Source organism: Hyla sarda, chromosome 3 (assembly GCF_029499605.1).
Source record: "Hyla sarda isolate aHylSar1 chromosome 3, aHylSar1.hap1, whole genome shotgun sequence".
Classification (NCBI taxonomy): Eukaryota; Metazoa; Chordata; class Amphibia; order Anura; family Hylidae; genus Hyla; species Hyla sarda.
In genome coordinates, this window is record NC_079191.1 from 97,684,081 (window position 1) to 97,706,381 (window position 22,301).

The 22,301-nt window shown below is 42.0% G+C and overlaps 1 protein-coding gene and 1 long non-coding RNA gene across 4 annotated transcripts in view; one reads left to right on the top strand and one right to left on the bottom strand.

Annotated features, from left to right (window-relative positions):
* The window catches only part of LOC130361564 (uncharacterized), a 38,674-nt gene that overhangs the window by 9,544 nt on the left and 6,829 nt on the right, over window positions 1-22,301 (top strand). The window lies entirely within an intron of this gene.
* The window catches only part of SEPTIN2 (septin 2), a 66,321-nt gene continuing 50,937 nt past the window's right edge, over window positions 6,918-22,301 (bottom strand). For 2 of the 3 annotated variants that reach the window (XM_056564734.1, XM_056564735.1), the window contains exons 10-13: window positions 13,828-13,914; window positions 10,297-10,354; window positions 9,989-10,071; window positions 6,918-9,890 (exon numbers count right to left, since the gene is read on the bottom strand). In XM_056564734.1, coding sequence (XP_056420709.1) covers window positions 9,991-10,071; window positions 10,297-10,354; window positions 13,828-13,914 — 226 coding nt within the window. In that variant the 3' untranslated portion in view covers window positions 6,918-9,890; window positions 9,989-9,990. The remainder of the gene's footprint in view (window positions 9,891-9,988; window positions 10,072-10,296; window positions 10,355-13,827; window positions 13,915-22,301) is intronic. The other variant, XR_008891066.1, reaches the window with a different exon arrangement.

Below are 22,301 nucleotides of genomic sequence, written 5' to 3' on the forward strand. Positions count from 1 at the left end.
GTCATCTGGACCTGGTGATTTGTCCATTTTGATTTTTTGTAGGCGGCACTGTACTTCTTCCTGGGTTAGACAGGTGACCTGTACTGGGGAGTTTACCTTATCTCGCTGTATTTCACCTGGCAATTCAATGTCCTCGGTGAATACAGTGGAGAAGAATTTGTTTAATATACAGTGGTCCCTCAACATATGATATTAATTGGTTCCAGGAGAACCATCATATGTTGAAACCATCATATGTCGAGTACATATGTCTATGTAAAAATGGTAATTGGTTCTGGGGCCTCGGAACCATTGTATGTTGAATACATATCTCTATGGGAAACTGCTAATTGGTTCTGGGATGACCATTGTATGTGTAGTGTATGGGGAGTGTTTAACAAACCAGGGTGCCTCCAGCTGTTGCACAACTATAACTCCCAGCATGCATGTACAACCATTGACTGTCTGGGCATGCTGGGAGTTATAGTTTTGCAACAGCTGGAGGCACACTGATAGGGAAACATTGATGTATGGGGTGTATAGTGTGTATATGTGTTGTATGTGATGTGTGACATCGCATACAGTACTGTACAGTTCTTTAAATACCTTCAGGGGAGACAGAATGTCCTCCATTACCATCCTGCCGACTACATCTGGGGGGGGGGGGGGCTTACACGGAGCTCACAGTGGAAGCCTGCGTGAGTTAGCAGGACAGCATGTGAGTAACAGGAGGCAGAACGGGGCACATTAAACAACTATCTGTCAGTTGCTGAAGTTGTCAGCGCTGTCAGATAGCTGTTTGTACGATGGCCCCGACACACAGCAGCATCATATGTCGAGGCTGCCTTCAACATACGATGGGCTCTGAGAGGCCATCATATGTTGAAATGATCATATGTTGGGGCCATCATAAGTCGGGGGGTCACTGTATTTGCTTTTTCCTGATCCCTGCTTATAATTTCTTATCATTTTTAAAGGGCCCTTTCATTTTTAACCTTTTTGCTATTTATATAGTTAAAAAACATTTTGGGGTTAGTTTTACTCTCTTCGGCAATAAGTCTTTCTGCCTCTATTTTTGCAGCTTTTATCTGTTTTTACATTTTTCTCTATAGCTTTTTAATGCTTCTTCACTGCCGTCCTGTTTTAGTAGTTTAAATTCTTTATTTTTGTCATTTATTGCCCCCTTAAAATTTTTATTCATCCATATCGGTTTTCTTTTCTTTCTGACCCTTTCTACATCTTACAGTGAGAATTTAAGATGTTTTTAAAAGTCTCCCATTTCGTGTAAATATTGTTGTTTTTGAGGACACTATCCCATTTTACATTGTTAAAGACTTCTCTTGATCAAACTTTGTCTTCCTAAAGTTCATTGTTTTTGTGGCCCATCGACAGGTTCCCTTATTGAAGAACAAGTTATAATGTATTTTATTATGATCACTATTCCCTATTTGGTACAGATAATTGTCTTTAGTTATAGTCAGAAACCTGTTTCCTTTATGAGATTCACAGATCTCAGTCTCCCAGTTTATATCAGGATAGTTAAAGTCCCCCATTATTATCACCTCATTCTGATTTGCTGCCTTGTTTATTTGTTTATTTTCCTCAGTAATTGATCTTCTGCCTCTTCCATTATGTTTGGTGGCTTATAGCAAACCCCTATCAGAATTTTTTTTTAATTTTCATCTCCATATATTTCTACCCATAATGACTCCACATTATTATTTCCCTCTCATAAAGCCTCCCGCAGTGCGGCCTGCAGACTCTATTTCACATAAAGACAAACCCCTCCCCCTTTCCGTTTTGTCCGATCCTTCCTGAATAGACTATAACCCTGTATGTTGACCGCCCAGTCACAGCTATCGTCCAACCAAGTCTCTGTTATACCCACTATGTCATAATCCTCCTCAGACATCAACCACTCCAGTTCCTGTTTTATTGGACAGACTTCTGGCATTAGTCAACATGCATTTCAAAGATGTATGTATTCCTTCCTATGAAGCCTATCCCTATTAACTATTCTAACCCCTCCCTCTGCTCCACCCCCAGGTACATTAATAAGTACCCCCCCCCTCTCTATCAACACTATCTTCCCCCTCTATGTTGTAGGTTCCCTAGTTTAAACACTCCTCTACTCTTCTAGCCATCTTCTCCCCGATCACAGCTGCACCCTCCCCATTGAGGTGCAGCCCGTCCCTACGGTAGAGCCGGTATCCGACAGCAAAGTCGGCCCAGTTCTCCATGAACCCAAACCCCTCCTTCCTACACCAGCTTCTGAGCCACTTTCTGAGCCAATCTGCCGTTGTCTCTCTGGTGTGGCTCGTGATACCGGTAATACTTTAGAAAATATTGTGAATTCAGGTAGAAGAAACAGACATTGTCGCACATCTACATATTGTATTTTGATCTGATTGCTTCTCAGCATGAATTCAAAAACTAACAGGTTGTTAGTATACATTTTGATCAAACGGTACAAGCCCACTCTCCACGTCAAGGCCACCTAATTTGAGTGGGTCCCTAACATAAAATGGCGTAGCCCTGGGCGGCGACCACCACCGCCGCGACACCAGTGCCCACAGGGGGAACGACCCACTGGCAGAGTGGCCCCAATGCCACTCAAACCAATCCATGGGTCGCACCTCCCCACAGACACGGCGCCACAGAACGGACGCCGCACAGCACCACACCGCTTAAGAAAATATTACCTTGGAGGTCCTTGCCTTAAAGGGGTACTCCGGTGGCCAATGTGTTTTTTCAGTTTCTACATACCCTTGCAGGTGAGTTTTATTGATATCTCTAGTCTCGTGCTTGCTCTTTGTTTGTCTTTCTTTTCCTTTCTTTGCACAAGTGTGTCCATGTAGTGTAGCATCTATGTCCGTTTTGCCTTTGTTTTAGAAACTACAGCTCCCAGCATGCCTTGAAGCTTGTCTCCTCTTTCAGTGCCCTGCCCAACTTGTTTTGCGTTGCCGCTCAGCCCTGTTTGTGGGCAGCTCTTTCCCCCCCCCCCCCCTTTAGCACTTCCTTTCCCTGTCCTGCTCATTAGTATATTCACATCACAGTCCCCACATCAGGGAATTAATGAGTTGCAGGGGTGTGGAAATTTTATAAAAAAACTACTTGTCCATGGGACTAAAATGGATCAAAATCTACTTGTCCCTCATGACGATCCACTTGTTTGGGCCAAGTTTCGCTTTTACGCTCTAATTTTTTCCTCCTCGCCCTATAATAGCCATAACTACCTACTATAATGATACCTTTTAATTTTTCAATGACATATTCACTGAACCAAAAAATATATATTAGGTGAAATGAAATTGAAATAGTAAAAGATAATTTTGCAGATTTGGTGGTTTTCTTTTCTACGCCATTTACCTTGTGGCTGAAATAACATGTTAGTTTCGTACTTTAGACCGGCCTGATTACAGCAATACCAGATTTGTATAGTTGACGTCATGTTTTACAAATTTGTAAAAAATTCTGAACTTTTTTTGAAATTTTTTTATTGCCATTTTTTGACCCCTGTAGCTTTATTTTTTTTTCCACATACCAGGCTGTATGAGGGCTCATTTTTGGTGCAATAATCTGTTTTTTGTATCGGTACCATTTTGGTATTGATCTGACTTTTTAATCACTTTTTTTCTTGGATATTATAAAAATTGCAAATCTGTGGTTTGGTATTTTTATTTTATTTTTTTACATTTACCGTACGGGATATATAAGGTTATATTTTAATAGGTCGTACAATTACGCACAAAGCGATTTCAAATAGGTTTATTTTTATTATAGTCCAGCCAGGCTCTATCAATGACAGAGTCACAGGACAGCAGGGAACAGAGGTAAGCCCTCCGGGCTACCTACATAGTTGATCGCCCCCTCGCAATCGTGCTGTGGGGGGGGGGGGGCATCCACCCCCCTGCCCACCAGGGAGCATTCATATGTCCCCTTAGACGCCGCCACAGCTTTGACAGCAGCGATCTAAAGGGTTAATAGCTGCATGCTGGCTATTAGCGGCGGCCCCCGCAGGGTATGGAGCGGGCAGGAGTCCGGAGCCCGCTCCATACATACTGCTGAGCGCCGCATGCTAGCTATTAGCGGCGGTGTGAAACTTGCGCCCCGTGCAGACGTGCAAAGGCTCTTCCCTCAGCTCTCCGAAGCTAGAGCTGGGGGGAGCGAAGGCAGAGGACGCAGGTCTGCATGGGGAGCAAGAAGCCACGCCCCCTGATCTCCCCCTCGCACAGCAGAAAGAAGGCAGAGCAGGGGAGAAACCGCTTCTCATCTCCCCTGCTCTGCTTCAGAGGACGCAAGTTTCCACAGCCGGGGGCTGCAGAATATGGAGCGGGCATGAGTCGGGAGCCGCTCCATACAGACTGCTGAGTGTCTCCATGCTTGTCAGGTCTGACTCTGCTTGCCCGAAGCATGTCCCGGGCGTAGGGCGATAGGAATTCCACATCCCTGAGTTGTCAACGGGGGGAACTGATCATATGTGACCCGCGGGCACTGCTCTCCCCCCTCAACCATGAATTGTCATCCACAGCGCGCTGTCCCCACATTAGGGAACTGATCATATGTAACCCACGGGCACTGCTCTCCTTCTACCCCCCCCCCAACTGTCATCTGCAGCACGCTGTCCCCACAATAGGGAACTAATCAAATGTGACCCACGGGTGCTGCTCTGCTTCATGCCCCCCCCCCACCCCCTAAAAGCGATGTCCCCGCAAGGGTTAAAGGACATCTGTACTGATGTACAGAGCTGTCAGCGTATCACCGGCCGCAGCGATGTCCCGCCTCGGCCGGCCGGCTTCTTACATGACAGTGCGCTCAACCTATAACCGGCCGAGGCAGGACATCGCTGCAGCCGGTGATACGCTGACGGCTCAGTAACATACCCTTCCTCAGGAAGCAGCATGAGGAAGGCAGCAGAGGACCGGGAGGCCGTTACCATAGCAATGGGGGAATGCGGGAAGGTGAGTCAAAGATTATTTTGTTTATTTTTGCAGCCTGGGCAGGGCAATATGTAAAATTCATCAGTACCGATGTCCTTTAACCCTTGCAGGGACATCGCATTGGTGGGGGAGGGGGTGAGGGCAGGAAGCAAAGCAGCGCCCACGGGTGACATATGATTAGTTGCCTTATGTGGGGACAGCACGCCACGGATGACAATTCATTAATTCCCTGATGTGGGGACTGCGGGGTGAGAAGCTGACAGTGCACCCGTGGGGGGAATCATGATAGCACTGCAGCAGATTCCCCCACCATGGGGACCGTGCGCCCGTTGGGGGAATCATGATAGCAGATTCCCCCCCACGGACGCACGGTCCCCATGGCGGGGAAGGAGTTACATGTCAGCAGCAATGCTGATACAGGGTATTCAGTACATTGTGAGCCGTCCGCAGGGATGGATGATAGCGGGAGGAGACATCCATCCTCCCGCAACAATTCAATGAATAATCATTGCAGGGGTGTTGGAAAGGGGCGGAACCATTGCAAGAGAAAAAAAAAAAAAAAAAACAGCAACGCCTGCAGCACTGACATCTTATCCACAACAGTGACCAAACATGGCCGTGAGTGTGGACAACAGTCAAAAGCAACCAGAAAAACTACTGAACTTCCGTCACAGAAAACAGGTCAGTAAAAAACATATATGCTGTGGACAGATGTATAACATGTGAATTACAAAAGTGCTAAACTCGCTACAAACACGCTAGACAACCATAAAACTGTGGTACCAGAGTACCCCTTTAAGCTTGCGGCCTAAGTCCCTGAAATTATTTTTAAGGACACTCCAGCTACCTCTTACTTTGTCATTGGTGCCAATATGCACCATGACTGCTGGGTACTCTCCAGCAACCTGTCAACCAGATCCGCGATGTGCTGAACTCGAGCGCCAGGAAGACAACACACTGTTCGGCGATCCCTGTCTTTGATAGATCGCCCTGTCTATCCCCCTAATAATTGAGTCCCCCACTACCAGTACCTGTCTGGCCTCCCCTGCACTCCTCCCTCCCTCCTGGAGCAGACACCCCCCTGGCGGTCAGAGGCAGTATCTTGCTGCAGTACTGCTAGCTCTGAAATGGCATCCCCCTCATCTGCCAACCGGGCAAACTTGTTGGGGTGTGCCAGTTCAGGACTAGCCTCCCTGACGCCTTTACCTCTACCTAGTTTTCTAACTGTAACCCAGCTAACTGCCTGACTGTCCCACACCTCCATCCCACTATCCTCCCCCCACCTCTACCCCAGAGAGTACTTGCTCAGTGATCAGGAGACTCCTCTCCAAATTATCAATGTGTCTCAGTGTTGCCAGTTGCTCCTCTAGATCCAGGAACTGGGCTTCCAAATGAACAACTCGCACACATCTCACACAGAGATTTTTGCTCACCGTTCTTGTGATGACACCATGGGGTGAGATCTTGCATGGCGCCCCAGATTGATTTCTTCCCACCAAGATGCTTGCCTATTGCAGATTCAGTCTTCCCAGCCCGATGCAAGTCTACAATTTTGTTTCTGGTGTCCTTCGACAGCTCTTTGGCCTTGACCAGTGGAGTTTGGAGTGTGACTGTTTGAGGTTGTGGACAGGTGTCTTTTATACTGATAAGTTCAAACAGGAGCCATTAATACAGGTAACGAGTGGAGGACAGAGGAGACTCTTATAGAAGAAGTTACAGGTCTGTGAGAGCCAGAAATCTTGCTTGTTTGTAGGTGACCAAATACTTTTTTTTCCACCATAATTTGCAAATAAATTCTTTAAAAAATCAGACAATGTGATTTTATGGATTTTTTTTTCTCATTCTGTCTCTCATAATTGAGGTATACCTATGATGAAAATTAATTACAGGTCTCTCATCTTTATAAGTGGGAGAATTTGCTCAGTTGGTGGCTAACTAAATACTATTTTGCCCAACTGAAGCACACTCATTAATTGTAGGACAACACATAAATGGTCAAATCGCAAAGCCCTTTATCTGCCCTCAGGGTAGCTTTATTTAATATATGCAAATATTAAAAGGGAAACAAACATTATGTTGAAATAATATATAAAAAGTAAAAAACACTTGCAACAGAAAATATCAAACCATTGAACGAATTACCTAAGGCACAAAACAAACCATTCACCTATGGATCAGTGTCCTATTAAACACTAGTTCAATATAATACTAAACTCCTGAACAGAAGATTGTGGAGAAATAACAGCAGAGTTAGTACACCTTCTTAGCTGACTAGCAGGATTTCACAGTTAGTACAAGCTGCTTTGTCTCTACAGAATGAAGTCCATCAGAGGAGCTGCCCGACAGTTGAGTCAACTTTCGACCTTGCCTTAAATCGGCTAAAAGATTGTTCAGAACAGTAGAGCAGGGCTGGAGACTGAGCCATCAGGTAGCTCCCCTGAAAGGCTTCATATAAAATGAAGAGTAGTCTGCACTTTATGTGAAAACATGCAGCCTACAGAAGAGAAACAAAGCAAAATTTTTGAGAAAGACCCATTTTTACTCCATAATAGATACAGTGCAATAATATATATATAAAAAAATGCTTTTTAATTACTGATATATCCTGTAAAAGCTTTAAATAACTGAGTGAACGGCAATTTTATTTTAGCTTTCATAATCTGTGTATACACCTTAGTGCCACCAGGTAACAAAAATCTAGGAAATGCATAAGGACAATTGTAAAATGTTTGTAAATCACAGCATTGAGAATTTTTTAAATGGAAAAAGTCTGTAAAAAAATTGCAGTAGAAAGCTTAACATTATACTGCCATCTTCAGCACGATATGCCAATATAACTTGTAAACAGGGCTCACCAGATACCCTTAAAGGGGTACTCCACTGGAAAACTTTTTTTTTTAAAGGGGTACTCGGGTGAAAAACTTTTTATTTTTTTTTATTTTTATTTGTTTTCCACCGGATTACCCCTTTAAATCAACTGGTACCAGAAAGTTAAACATATTTGAAAATAACTTCTATTTCAAAATCTTAATCCTTCCAGTACTTATCAGCTACTATATGTTTCACAGGACACCTTTGTCCATTTTAGGAACTGTCCAGAGCAGGAGCGAATCACCATAGCAAACCTATCCTTCTCTGGAATGTTCCCGACATGGACCGAGATGTCACCAGAGAGCACTGTGGTCAGACAGAGAGGAAATTAAAAAAGAAAAGATCTCCCTGTGGAGCATATAGCATCTGATAAGTACTGGAAGGATTCAGATTTTTAAATAGACGTAATCTACAAATCTGTTTATTTTTTTGACACCAGTTGTTTAAAAACCAACAGTGGTTCGAGAGATGTCTGGCTCCTTCACACATACATTAAAGGTGCCCATATGCCTAGATTAAACCAACTATCTTATGCATATTTGGGGGGGGGGGGGTCAACTCTTCTCTTTTGAGGAAAAAAAAGATTGGACATGTTGATTTTTAAAATGTTCAGTTCTTTTCTCTAATGGTAGATAAGCTGTCACCAAAAGGTGCCTGGCAGTGGCATAGTCCCTTCTCCCCAATGAAAACACATATGCTCAGCAGTGCGAAACATGAATGTGTATGCGGAGTCTTACCCAGGAACAGAAAAACAGAGCTAATTTCTTCCATAAATAGCACCACACTTGTCCTCAGGTTGTATGTGGTATTACAAATTGACTCCATTCACTTCTAATTAACCACACACACACACCGATATGGCCCTGTATGTATGCATGCATGCGCCATTAGAAATCTGTGAAATGTGTGAACATGCCCTGAAACAGAAATTGGTACTAACCCTTCTAAGCTTATGGCCAGATTTAATTTAAGTCCCACATAAAGGTGTAATCTAGTTGTAGTTTTTTTAAAATGACCCTGAATGCATTAAAACAACAAGCTGTTATTCGCCTTTCTGATCCCACGTTCAGGCTCCCATCAGCACCCTGATTGTTTTTGGAGGGGATGTCATATGACCGCCTCAGCTATCACGTGCCTTACTGCTCAGTGATAGAAACCATGATGTCTAGGGTATGTTATGTGACCAATGAGGCAGTAGCTGCAGCAGTCACATGACATCTGTTCCAAAAAGAAGACCTGGGTGCTGTTGGAAGCTAGAAAGATCAGCAAAGGAATCTGAATGGTAATGAACTGTTAACTTCTTTATATCTTGTTAATAAGTCCTAAAGTTTATAGGCCTCAAAGGTATAAGGAAGTGGAGTGGTATAAGGAAGTGTTCCTCAACAACTGGTAGTATAAGGTCAGACTCTTCAATACAGTTTAGCATTTCTGGGTTATAGTTAATACAGTATTCATAGTGGTATCTCCCTTTGATACGAAGCAAGATTTCACCTACTTCTGCAAGAACAATTCTCTAGAGCAGTGATCTTCAACCTGCGGACCTCCAGATGTTGCAAAACTACAACTCCCAGCATGCTCGGAGAGCCAACGCCTGTCCGAGCATGCTGGGAGTTGTAGTTTTGCAACATCTGGAGGTCCGCAGGTTGAAGACCACTGCTCTAGAGTTTCATAACGGCACTACTAGAATGTAGCTACGACAGCCCAGTTGTGTGAGCACTGAATTTCTTTAAAAAATGTAATGTTCCCAAAGACGGTTGTTAATGTGAGTGGCGTAATGCTGCTGACTGATGACATAGGTGACACAGAAAAGATGTCAAGTTTGTCAAGAAATGTACTGAAGGATCAGTTCAATTTTCTAATATGTAACAGTAAGTGATTATATAATGTAACAGAATTCTAAGTAACAAGGTTCTCAAGAGATTATAGATGCTTCTAGTCTATTGTCACATAACTATACGACGACACAATAATCCTTGAAAAAGTATTTAAAAAAAATGAAAAAAAAGTGTGTGTAATATTTGTCAGTATGTGGACTGTACAATGGGCACAAGTAAATCTCCCAAGGCAGCACTGCTCGTTCCATATTCTATGCTTGTAGACCTGGAAACAAAAAGAAGAAAAAAAATTTAATAATTTACATCAAATGTTGACGTTTTATATTAAAAGCAGTTTTAATATAAATAATGCTGGCACTCTACCATTACACGTGTTCTTCTCCTCCCTGTCTCTGGATCTGCATTTGAGCCTGCATTCTTGCAATCATTTCCTGCATGCGTCGAAGCTGTAATAAATGTAACAGGTCAACAATGTAAACAATGATCAAAGATTGCTAGATTTACTGTATTTCCTAAAAACTAAAATCATGGCTTCTGTTATAAGGAACAAAGTTTCTGTTGTGTTGTTGCTTTACTGTGCACATTCAAAATAAAAGTTTTGGTGGGTAAAAATTGCCAAGTTGCATTGGTAGTAAATGACATGGCTAAGGTAATCTAGGGTTGTCACTTACCTCTGCTTCCTTCTCCAGCAGTATCTGGTCCTTTGAGACTTCCACATTCTCAACTTTGCTGCAATTGAAAAACAACCGTTGTAAATAACTGCTGTAAATCAGAGTATTCCTATGAACAGCATAGATTACTAATTTAACCACTAATCAATTGCACTAGTTAGATGCAGGTATAGTGGCCACTGGTAGTTAGATGCAGGTACTGTGAGGGTTACAGATCACCACCTCAATATTTTCTTCCTAGGTCTTCTCTAGTAATCCAAACGTGAGAAATGGAACAGTGGCTACTCGCTGAGATCCACGACTTCTTTCTGGTGTGACTTTTTGTAAAGCTCCACTCCCCGGCCACCAGCCTGCATCTATCACCTGTTCGCTAGGCATTGCAGAATGACAACTCCCAGCATGCCCTTACAGTAAGGACATGCTGGGAGTTGTAGTCCTGCAATACCTAGCGGGCAGGTGTACGAGTGGGTGGTAGATACGGGCCGGTGGCCGTGTTACACAACTACAACTCCCAGCATGTCTTTGCAAGGGCATGCTGGGAGTTGTAGTCATGTGGCGCAGGTGGCAGGAGATGTGTGAGCAGGTGACAAGCCTCTCGGGCTTGCTTGTCACCCTCCTGTACATCTCCCATGAGCCCGCCGTCACACGACTACAACTACCAGCATGCCTTAACAGTGAGGACATGCTGGGAGTTGTAGTCATGCGGCGCGGACGGGAGATGTGCAAGCAGGTGACAATAAATGTACTAACCTTTTTTCCGTCTTTTTTTTCTTCTCATTTCAGATCAGTATATCCTGTGGAATACTTCAGATGCGGTGGACTACGTTGATGACCAGCTTTATTTTTGTTTAATATGAATAAAATGGTTAACGAGGGCTTGTGGGGGAGTATTTTTTGTTTAGTAAATGTGTTTTTTGTATTTTTATTTACTTTTACAGGCTTAGTGGTGGAAGCGGTCTTATAGACTGAATCCATTATTAAGCCGGGGCTTAGCATTAGCCACAAAAACAGCTAGCGCTAAACCCCAATTATTACCCCGGTACCCACCGCCACAGGGGTGCTGGGAAGAACCGGTACCAACAGGCCCGGAGCGTCAAAAATGGCGCTCCTGGGCCTAGGCGGTAACAGGCTGGCATTATTTAGGCTGAGGAGGGCCAGTAACAATGGTCCTCGCCCACCCTGGTAATGTCAGGCTGTTGCTGTTTGGTTGGTATCTGGCAGAGAATAAAAATAGGGGGAACCCTATGCGTTTTTTTGTTTTTTTTTCTCAAATATTAAGCTATTTATGAAAAAAATGTGTGTGGTTACCCATATTTTTATTCTTAGCCAGATACCAACCAAGCCGCAACAGCCTGATGTTACCAGGGTAGGCAAGGACCATTGTTACTGGCACTCCCCAGCCTAAATAAAGCCAGCCTGTTACCCCCTAGGCCCAGGAACACCATTTTGGATGCTCCGGGCCTGTTGGTACCGGCTTTTCCCGGCACCCCTGTGGCGGTGGGTACCAGGGTAACAATTGAGGGCTAGCGCTAGCTGTTTTTGGGACTAACGCTAAGCCCGGCTTAGTGATGGACTATAGGACTGCTTCCACTACTAAGGCTGTAAAGTAAATACAAATGAAAAAAACACACAACACATTTAAAAAACACTTCCTCACAGCCCTCGTTAACCATCTTATTAATATTTAACCAAAAAACGCTGGTCATCGTACTCCACCAAATCCGAAGTAGTCCACAGGATACATGAATCTGAAATGAGAAAAAAAGAAACAAACAAAAAATGGGTTAGTACATTTAGGGGGTTAAAAAGTGGTCACACCTCTGAGCCGGAATGTAGGACCACTCTTGCTTTGCAAACTGCTCCAGGTCTCGCTTATTGGAAGGTGCCTTTTCCCAACAGCAATTTTAAGATCTCTCCACAGGTGTTCAATGGGATTTCATGACACCTTGAACACATTCAAGGCACCCAGTGCCAGAGGCAGCAAAACAACCACAAAACATCATTGACCTCCACCATATGTCACTGTAGGTACTGTGCTCTTTTCTTTGTAGGCCTCATTCCGTTTTCGGTAAACAGTAGAATGATGTGCTTTACCAAAAAGCTCTATCTTGGTCTCATCTGTCAACAAGATGTTTTCCCAGAAGGATTTTGGCAAAATGCAGTCTTGCTTTTTTATGTCTGTGTCAGCAGTGGAGTCCCCGAGTCACATGCCATAGCATTTCATTTCATTTAAATTTTGACAGATAGTTTGCACTGACACTGATGCTCCCTGAGTCTGCAGGACAGCTTGAATATCTTTAGAACTTGTTTGGGGCTGCTTATCCACCATCCAGACTATTCTGCATGGACACCTTTCATACATTTTTCTTTTCCGTCCATGCCCAGGGAGATTAGCTACAGTGCCATGGATTGCAAACTTCTTGATAATATTGCGCACTGTGGACAAAGGAAAATCTAGATCTCTGGAGATGGACTTGTAACCTTGAGATTGTTGATATTTTTCCACAATTTTGGTTCTCAAGTCCTCAGACAGTTCTCTTTTTGTTGTCCATGCTTAGTGTGGCACACACACACCCACACAATGCAAAGACTAAGTGAACTTATCTCCTTTTATCTGCTTACAGGTGTGATTTGTATATTGCCCACACCTGTTACTTGCCCCAAGTGAGTTTACAGGAGTATCACATGCTTGAAACAATCTTATTTTTCCACAATTTTGAAAGGGTGCCAATACTTTTGTCAAGCCCATTTTTTGGTGTGACACACAAAGGGAATAAACATGTGTATAGCAAAACATGTGTTACTACGATCCTTTTCTGTGAGAAACACTTCATTTTCTTGAAAGATTTCAGGGGTGCCAACATTTACGGCAAACATTTTACTGAGACTTGAGGTGGGGTTACAAATTGATGTTCTGAAGTCATTTATTGGTCTTTGTTTATGTGTGCTAAAAAAATGGTATTCAAAAGTGATTTATAGTTTTTTGCTAATTTAAGCCAAATGTATCAACCCCCTGTGATCGTATGATAACTATGTCAGACATAAGCAAAGCCAAAAGCAAGAAAAAAAATGCCTACAGAACTCTCTTACCAATGTCCCCCCCCCCCCCCATTTAAATTTGGCGCCTAAATTTCCAAGTTAGAATAGTGAATGGTGCCCAGTTCAGGGATTTCTGTGCCGAATATAAAATGCTTGTCATTTGAAAAATTACTTTTTTCAGAAAACTGACCACAGCCTGAGAGGTACACTTAAAGGAGATCTGCGGTGTATAACACTTATCCCCTGGGATCCTCTGCGATCTCCTGTACAGGGCTATGGCTCTGCAGACACGCCTCCCCATGTATCTCTATGGTAGAGGCGGAGATGCAGCAGTTGTGCATTACTGCCTCTCCCATAGAGCTGTATAGGGGGGGGGGGCATTAGCCACAGCAATGCCTGGACCCAGTCAGACACTAGGGGATAAGTGTTATACACCGCAGGTCTCCTTTAAACATACTACACCCCATCATGCATAAGATCTTAATATTGTACCTAGCGCCTCCTCTTTTGAGTCTCTCTGAGCGGAAATTCTCATAATGCAGATCTTGAGTCACCTCTTGCAGATCCTGCATGTGGGTGCTATGTAAGCAAAAAAGAGACAACACATTAGAATGACACCACCAATAAGAAATAAGCATAGCAAATACATCTTTTTCAGCATAGTGGCAAGATAATGTCCGAATCCTAATGGGCACCAAAGTAGGCCATTCACAAGTTTCTTTTCACTCCTTTTCACTTCCTTTTAGAGTTATAAAAAAACATCATCAGGGGTTTCATTTTGCAAATTGCTTTGTACCACCATATTCTGACCCCCCCATAATGTTTTATTTTATTTTTATGGAGCTGTGTGAAGGCTTCTTTTTTTACATAAGAGCTGTAGATTTGATAGGTAAAATTTTGGGGAATTATTTTTTTTAATTTGGGGAGCTTTTGGTCGCCGTTTCTAATATCCGCTATTTTGGTACGGAGTAAGCTTTTTCTTTTTACAGCATTTACTGTGCAGGAAATTGCAGACATTTCCCCACACAGCAAAACTAGTTATTTTTATTTTTTAGATTTTTCCATAGGGGGAACAACATTTTATTCCATAGGGGGAAAAATAACCATGCAGTCACCTGAATCATCTAAAATACCCTGGAGGTATGTATGGAAGTGTACTGGCAAATTTCCAATCTCATATTACACCACCACTATGAAGAGGTGTACTGGGCACTCGGCTGCCACTACAACCATACCTACCAAATGTTCAGGAAATTCCCTTCTTCTGACCCAAATTCTTCTGTCCTTTTTGTACCTTAAATATTTCTCTTTTAGACTTTAAGAAATAAATGTGTATTATTACACATATTGCCCCAAAATCTACCCATATTGTTTCAAACTGTATGTTTGACCCCAGCTCATATAATAGGTCACCCTTTTGTGCAGTTTAACTGAACAAATAGTGACTATAGAGGGAGCCTTAAAGGGGTACTCCGGTGGAAATTTTTTTTTTTTTTTAATCAACTGGTGCCAGAAAGTTAATTAAAACAACAGATTAGTAAATTACTTCTATAAAAAAAAATCTTAATCCTTCCAGTACTTATAAGTAGAGATGAGCGAACTTACAGTAAATTTGATTCGTCACGAACTTCTCGGCTCGGCAGTTGATTACTTTTCCTGCATAAATTAGTTCAGCTTTCCGGTGGGCTGGAAAAGGTGGATACAGTCCTAGGAGACTCTTTCCTAGGAATGTATCCACCTTTTCCAGCCCACCGGAGCACCTGAAGGCTGAACTAATTTACGCAGGATAAGTCATCAAATGCCGAGCCGAGAAGTTTGTGACGAATCGAATTTACTGTAAGTTCGCTCATCTCTACTTATAAGCTGCTGAATACTACAGAGCTCTCTGCTGAAATCATAACCACAGTGCTCTCTGCTGACATCTCTGTCCATTTTAGGAACTGTCCAGAGCAGCATATGTTTTCTATGGGGATTTTCTTCTACCCTGGACAGTTCCTAAAATGGACAGAGATGTCAGCAGAGGGGACTGAGGTAATGATGTCAGCAGAGAGCTCTGTGTTCCAAAAAGAAAATAATTTCCTCTGTAGTATTCAGCAGCTAATACGTACTGGAAGGATTAAGATGTTTTAATAGAAGTAATTTACAAATCTGTTTAACTTTCTGGCACCAGTTGATAAAAAAATAAAAATAAAAGTTTTCCACTGGAGTACCCCATTTAAAGGGCCGACACTGGGAGCTTGTGATGTCATAGCCCCGCCCACTCACACCCCGCCCTTTAAATTCAAGTCTATGGGAGGGGCCGTGACAAAACCCCTCCCATAGACTTGCATTGAGGGGATGTGACATGAGGGGGCGGGGCTATGATGTCACCATCTCCCGGCGCCGACTCCAGCGTTGGGAACAGTTTGTTTCAAACGCTGAGCAGTGGATTACCCCTTTAAAACTTTAACTTTTAATATGTACATATAAATTTTTTTTACAAAAATGGTATCAAATAGGTGTATAGTTATCAAAAAAGTTATTAAAAAACATGACAAATGTTCGCCATCAGCTTAGCACATATTCACACCGACAATGGGGGGAGATTTATCAAAACCTGTGCAGAGGAAAAGTTGCCCAGTTGCCCATAGCAACCAATCAGATCGCTTCTTTCATTTTTAACAAGGCCTCTGAAAAATGAAAGAAGCGATCTGATTGGTTGCTATGGGCAACTTTTCCTCTGCACAGGTTTTGATAAATCTCCCCCAATATCACCACTCAAAGTAGGGATCAGTTACTGTTGTGTAAAATCTGATTCCCTCCTTCACCAATTAAGAAGCCGTATTAGCGTGGGATATATATATATTGCAATCCTATTCATAGGATCCTGGTCCTCAGCACATATCGGCCAATATTCCTCTATGTAGTATAGTATGAAATAGAGTCATATGATATTGACATAGTCTCCAAGTTATATGGATGCAGTAAATGGATAAATCATTATATCTTGTTGTACATCACACAGTGTTGAGAGTGATAGTTATTGTACAGTCCTAATATCCAACTGGTTTGCATGGTTTTTCTATTTTGTACAGTAAGGTGTCCTGGCAGTATTCAATATGGATAATAAGCGTCACTCAAACATATCCATTAGGTGTTATTAATAGTCCATCATATTCATCCAGGTTAAACTCAACATAAAATAGGCACTAGTTGCATTTACAGTTAAATATTACCGTAATGCACTTTTAATGCGTTTGTTATTATAGAATGGAGACCCTTCTAATTTAATACACACTGATTTTTTCGTTAGTTGGGTTTTCAATTCGGTGTTGGTACATTTTTTTTTATTGCGTTTTCTATGTTAGTATAACTGTTGATATTTATGAAGATATTCACATACTCTGCATTAGTTTACACCTATAGAATGTTTGTATTGCAGGTGCGTTTTAGTTGTGTTTATTGTTTAACAAAAGTCCTTGGGGGACATTTATCATTGTTGCTATGGTAAGCAAGTTCTGTGGGAATTTTATTTTGCTTATGGTTTGCTTATGTGTGACATTTATTATACTATCACAGGGGGTTGATAAATGTGGCTTACATAAGCAAAAAACAATAAAATCACTTTGGAATACTATTTTCTTAGCACACATAAGCAAAAAAAAAATAAAAATAAGTGTGTGTTTATAAAAAAAATTTTTTTTAACACTTTTTCCCCACCTAAATGTACTAACCCATTTTTTGTTTTTTTCCCCCCCATTTCATTTCAAATCTGTATATCCTGTGGGCTACTTCAGATTTGTCAGACTACGATGACCAGCGTTTAATATTAACAACATTTTGTAACGAGGGCTTGTGGGGGAGGGGGGGGGGGGGGGGGGAGTGTTTTCTGGAAAAGTGTTTTAAATGTGTTTTTATTTTTATTTTTTATTTACTTTACAGGCTTAGTAGTGGAAGCGGTCTTATAGACTGAGTTCATTACTAATCCAGGGCTTAGCGTTAGCCCCAAAAACAGCTAGCGCTAACCCCCAGTTATTACCCCAATACCCACCCGCCACATGGGTGCCAGGAAAAGCCGTTACCAACAGGCCCAGAGCGTCAAAAATGGCGCTCCTGGGCCTAGGTGGTAACAGGCTGGCGTTATTTAGGCTGGGAGGGCCAGTAACAATGGTCCTCGCCCACCCTGGTAACGTCAGGCTGTTGCTGCTTGGTTGGCATCTGGCTGAGAATAAAAATAGGGGAACCCTATTTGTTTTATTATTCAATTATTTATGGGTTATGGGGGGAAAAAAATGCATTGGGTTCCCCGTATTTTCATTCTCAGCCAGATACCAACCAAGCAGCAACAGCCTGATGTTACCAGGATGGGCGAGGACCATTGTTACTGGCCCTCCCCAGCCTAAATAACGCCAGCCTGTTACCGCCTAGGCACAGGAGAGCCAAATTTGACGCTCCGGGCCTGTTGGTAGTGGCTCTTACCGGCACCCCTGTGGTGGTGGGTACCAGGGTAATAATTGGGGGGTTAGCGCTAGCTGTTTTTGATGCTAATGCTAAGCCCTGACTTAGTAATGGATTCTGTCTATAAGACAGCTTCCACTAAGCCTGTAAAGTAAATAAATAAAAAATATGTTTAAAAAAAACCTTTATTCCAGAAAAACACTCCCTCAGAAGCCCTGGTTAACCATTTTATTAACATTAAACTAAACAAAAAACGAAACAAAAAAAAAAGGTTATCGTCGTAGTCCACACGATACACGGACCTGAAATGAGAAAAAAAAAAAACTAGAAAAAAATAGGATAGTAAGCCACTCGCACATTTCCCGCCCGCACTGCATGCCCTTACAGTAAGGACATAATGGGAGTTGTAGTCATGCAGCAGGGCTAGGGGGAGATGTGCAAGCGGATGACAAACTTGTCACCTGCCCCCACTGCAAGACTACAACTCCCAGCATGCCCTTACAGTAAGGATATGCTGGGAGTTTTAGTCATGCAGCGCGGATGACAAGCTTTTCATCTGCCCGCCCTTCTAACACACTCCCCCGTGCCGCACAACTACAATTCCCAGCATGTCCTTACAGTAAGGACATGCTGGGAGTTGTAATGTTGCATGGGCGGGAGATGTGCGGGCGAGTGACAAGCTTGTCACCCTCCTGTACATCTCCTACCAGCTCGTCCCACTGTGCCTGTGAAAATGAAAGTAAAAAAAGTCACACAAAATGTCTCGCGTGCGACTTTTTGAAAATGCTGTCATAGGCAAGTTTATAAGCCAGGTCTGACCTTGCTTACACTTGGAACTTTTTGAAGGGGGGTTGCGACTTTTATTTGCTTATGTGCAACTTTCGCAATGATATATCCTGGACCACTGCAAAGTAAAAACTGAAAATTGCTTAGGTAGGGCAGATTGGTATTTTTTGCTTACCCACAAAAGTTGCACAAAAATTTGCTTAGGCGCACGTGCGACTTTTTGTGCGACCTTTGTAAGCAAAAAAAAAGCTGCTTAAATCCCCTCCTTATGTTTCCCTCCTTCTAAATCTCCCTCCTTATGTTTCCATTTGCGACCTATACATTAGATTCACATTGACGCCGGGGGTCGCGTAACTAGTTAGCATGGAGGAGTGGTGGTGCATGGCCGTTCTTAGTTGGTGGAGCGATTAGTCTGGTTAATTTCGATAACGAACGAGACTCCTCCATGTTAACTAGTTATGTGACCCCCGGCATCAGTGTGAATCTAACGTAGAGGTCGCAAATGGAAACATAAGGACTTTTTTTAAACAAAAAAACGCAACTAAAACGCACCTACAATACAAACATTCTATGGGTGGAAACTAATGCAGCGTATGTGAATATCTTTAGAAATATCAACAATTATACTAACATACAAAACACAATTAAAAAATGTACCAACACCGGATTGAAAACGCAACTAACGAAAAATCAGTGTGTATTAAATTAGAATTAATATTTAACTGTAAAACGCAACTATAGACGATAAGTGATCATAGTGCCTATTTAGTGTTTAGTTTAACCTGGATTAATATGATGGACTATTAATAACAACTAATGGATATGTTTGAGTGACTCTTATTATCCATATTGAATACTGCCAGGACCTTAATGTACAAAATAGAAAAACCATGCGAACCAGTTGGATATTAGGACTGTACAATAACTATCACTCTCAGCACTGTGTGATGTACAACCAGATATAATGATTTATCCATTTACTGCATCCATATAACTTGGAGACTATGTCAATATCATATGACTCTATTTCATACTATACTACATAGAGGAATATTGGCTGATATGTGCTGAGGACCAGGATCCTATGAATAGGATTGCTATACAGTCATGGCCATAAACGTAAGAAAGTATTTCTCACAGAAAAGGATTGCAGTAACACATGTTTTGCTATACACATGCTTATTCCCTTTGTGTATATTGGAACTAAACCAAAAAGGGAGTAAAAAAGCAAATTGGACATAATGTCACACCAAACTCCAAAAATGGGCTGGACAAAATTATTGGCGCCCTTAACTTAATATTAGGTTGCACACCCTTTGGAAAAAAATTACTTAAATCAGTGGCTTCCTATAACCATCAATAAGCTTCTTGCACCTCTCAGCCGGAATGTTGGACCACTCTTCCTTTGCCAACTGCTCCAGGTCTCTCTTATTGGAAGGCGCCTTTTCCCGACAGCAATTTTAAGATCTCTCCACAGGTGTTCAATGGGATTTAGATCTGGACTCATTGCTGCCACTTCAGAACTCTCCAGCACTTTGTCGCCATCCATTTCTGGGTGCTTTTTGACAATGTTTGGGGTCATTGTCCTGCTGGAAGACCCAAGATCTTGGACGCAAACCCAGCTTTCTGACACTGGGCTGTACAGTGCGACCCAAAATCCGTTGGTAATCCTCAGATTTCATGATGCCTTGTACACATTCAAGGCACCCAGTGCCAGAGGCAGCAAAACAACCCAAAACATCATTGCACCACCACCATATTTCACTGTAGGTACTGTGCTCTTTTCTTTGTAGGCCTCATTCCGTTTTCGGTAAACAGTAGAATGATGTACTCTATCATCTAGCTCAATCTTGGTCTAATCTGTCCACAAGATGTTTTCCCAGAAGGATTTTGGCTTACTCAAGATCATTTTGGCAAAATGTTGTCTTGCTTTTTTATGTCTGTGTCAGCAGTGGGGTCCTCCTGGGTCTCCTGTCATATCGTTTCATTTCATTTCATTTAAATGTTGACAGTTCGCACAGACACTGATGCTCCCTGAGCCTGCAGGACAGCTTGAATATCTTTGGAACTTGTTTGGGGCTGCTTATCCACCATCCGGACTATCCTGCATTGACACCTTTCATAAATTTTTCTCTACCATCCACACCCAGGGAGATTATCTACAGTGCCATGGGTTGCAAACTTCTTGATAATGCTGCGCACTGTGGACAAAGGCAAATCTAGATCTCTGGAGATGGACTTGTAACCTTGAGATTGTTGATATGTTTCCATCTTTTCTCCTCTTTCTGTTGTTCGTGCTTAGTGTTGCACACACAGACACACAATGTGCACTTCTGTGAACTTCTCTCCTTTTTATCTGCTTTCAGGTGTGATTTTTATATTGCCCACACCTGTTACTTTCCCCAGGTGAGATTATAGGAGCATCACATGCTTGAAAAAATCTTATTTATCCACAATTTTGAAAGGGTGCCAATAATTTTGTCCAGCCCATTTTTGGAGTATGGTGTGAGATTATGTACAATTTGCTTTTTTCCCTCCCTTTTTTGGTTTAGTTCCAATAAATACAAAGGGAATAAACATGTGTATATCAAAACATGTGTTACTGCAATCCTTTTCTGTGAGAAAAAAATTTCAAGGGTGCCAACAGTGACTGTATATCCCACGCTAATACAGCTTCCAAATTGGTGAAGGAGGGAATCAGATTTTACGCAACAGTAACAGATCCCTACCTTGAGTGGTGATATTGTCTGTGTGAATATGTGCTAAACTGATGGCAAACATTTGTAATGTTTTTTAATTCTTGATAATTATACACCTTTTAGTACCATTTTTGTACATTTTTTATATGTACACATTATAAGTTAAAGGGGTTTTCCAGGCAAAAACTTTATTATATATCAACTGGCTCCAGACAGATTTGTAAATTACTTCTATTAAAAAAATCTTAATCCTTACCTAACTGCTCAATGATGATGTCACGTACCGGGAGCTGTGCATGATGGGAAAATATCCCCATAGGAACTGCACAGCTCCCAGGACGTGAGTCATCAGAAAGCAGTTAGATAGAAAACAGCAACTGAACTTCAGAAGCTAATAACTATTGGAAGGATTAAGATTTTTTTATAGAAGTAATTTACAAATCTGTTTAACTTTCCGGAGCCAGTTGATATATAAAAAAAAGTTTTGGCCTGGAATACCCCTTTAAGTTTTCAGGTTCCCTCTATAGTCACTTTTTCAGGTAATTATTTGGGAGACCTAACCAATCTATTGATGTCAGTGAATTCTTTTGTGCAGTTTGCATTATAAAAAAAATTATATTTTCCAGTGATTTTTGTACAATAATTTAAAAAGAATTGTTCATACAATGAACCTTGGGGAAGATTTATCAAAACCTGTCTAGAGGAAAAAGTTGCTGAGTTGCCCATAAGAAGTCATCTGATTGGTTGCTATGGGCAACTCAGCAACTTTTCCTCTGAACAGATTTTGATAAAGCTCCCCCTAAAGTGTTCATCAATAACTGTCCACAGGAGGCATGTGAAAACCAATCAGCAACCTCCAGCTAAGTTGCAAGGGGAAAATCAGAGACCACAGGAGACCAGCATGTTAAGGGGGTACTCCGGTGGAAAACTTTTTTTTTTGTAGTGTAGTGTAGCTTCACCATCCTTTTTTTTGTATCTTTCTGTCCCTGCCTATTGCCCATCTATCCCTAACCCCCTTACTGCCTTTCATTTTTTTTTTTTTTT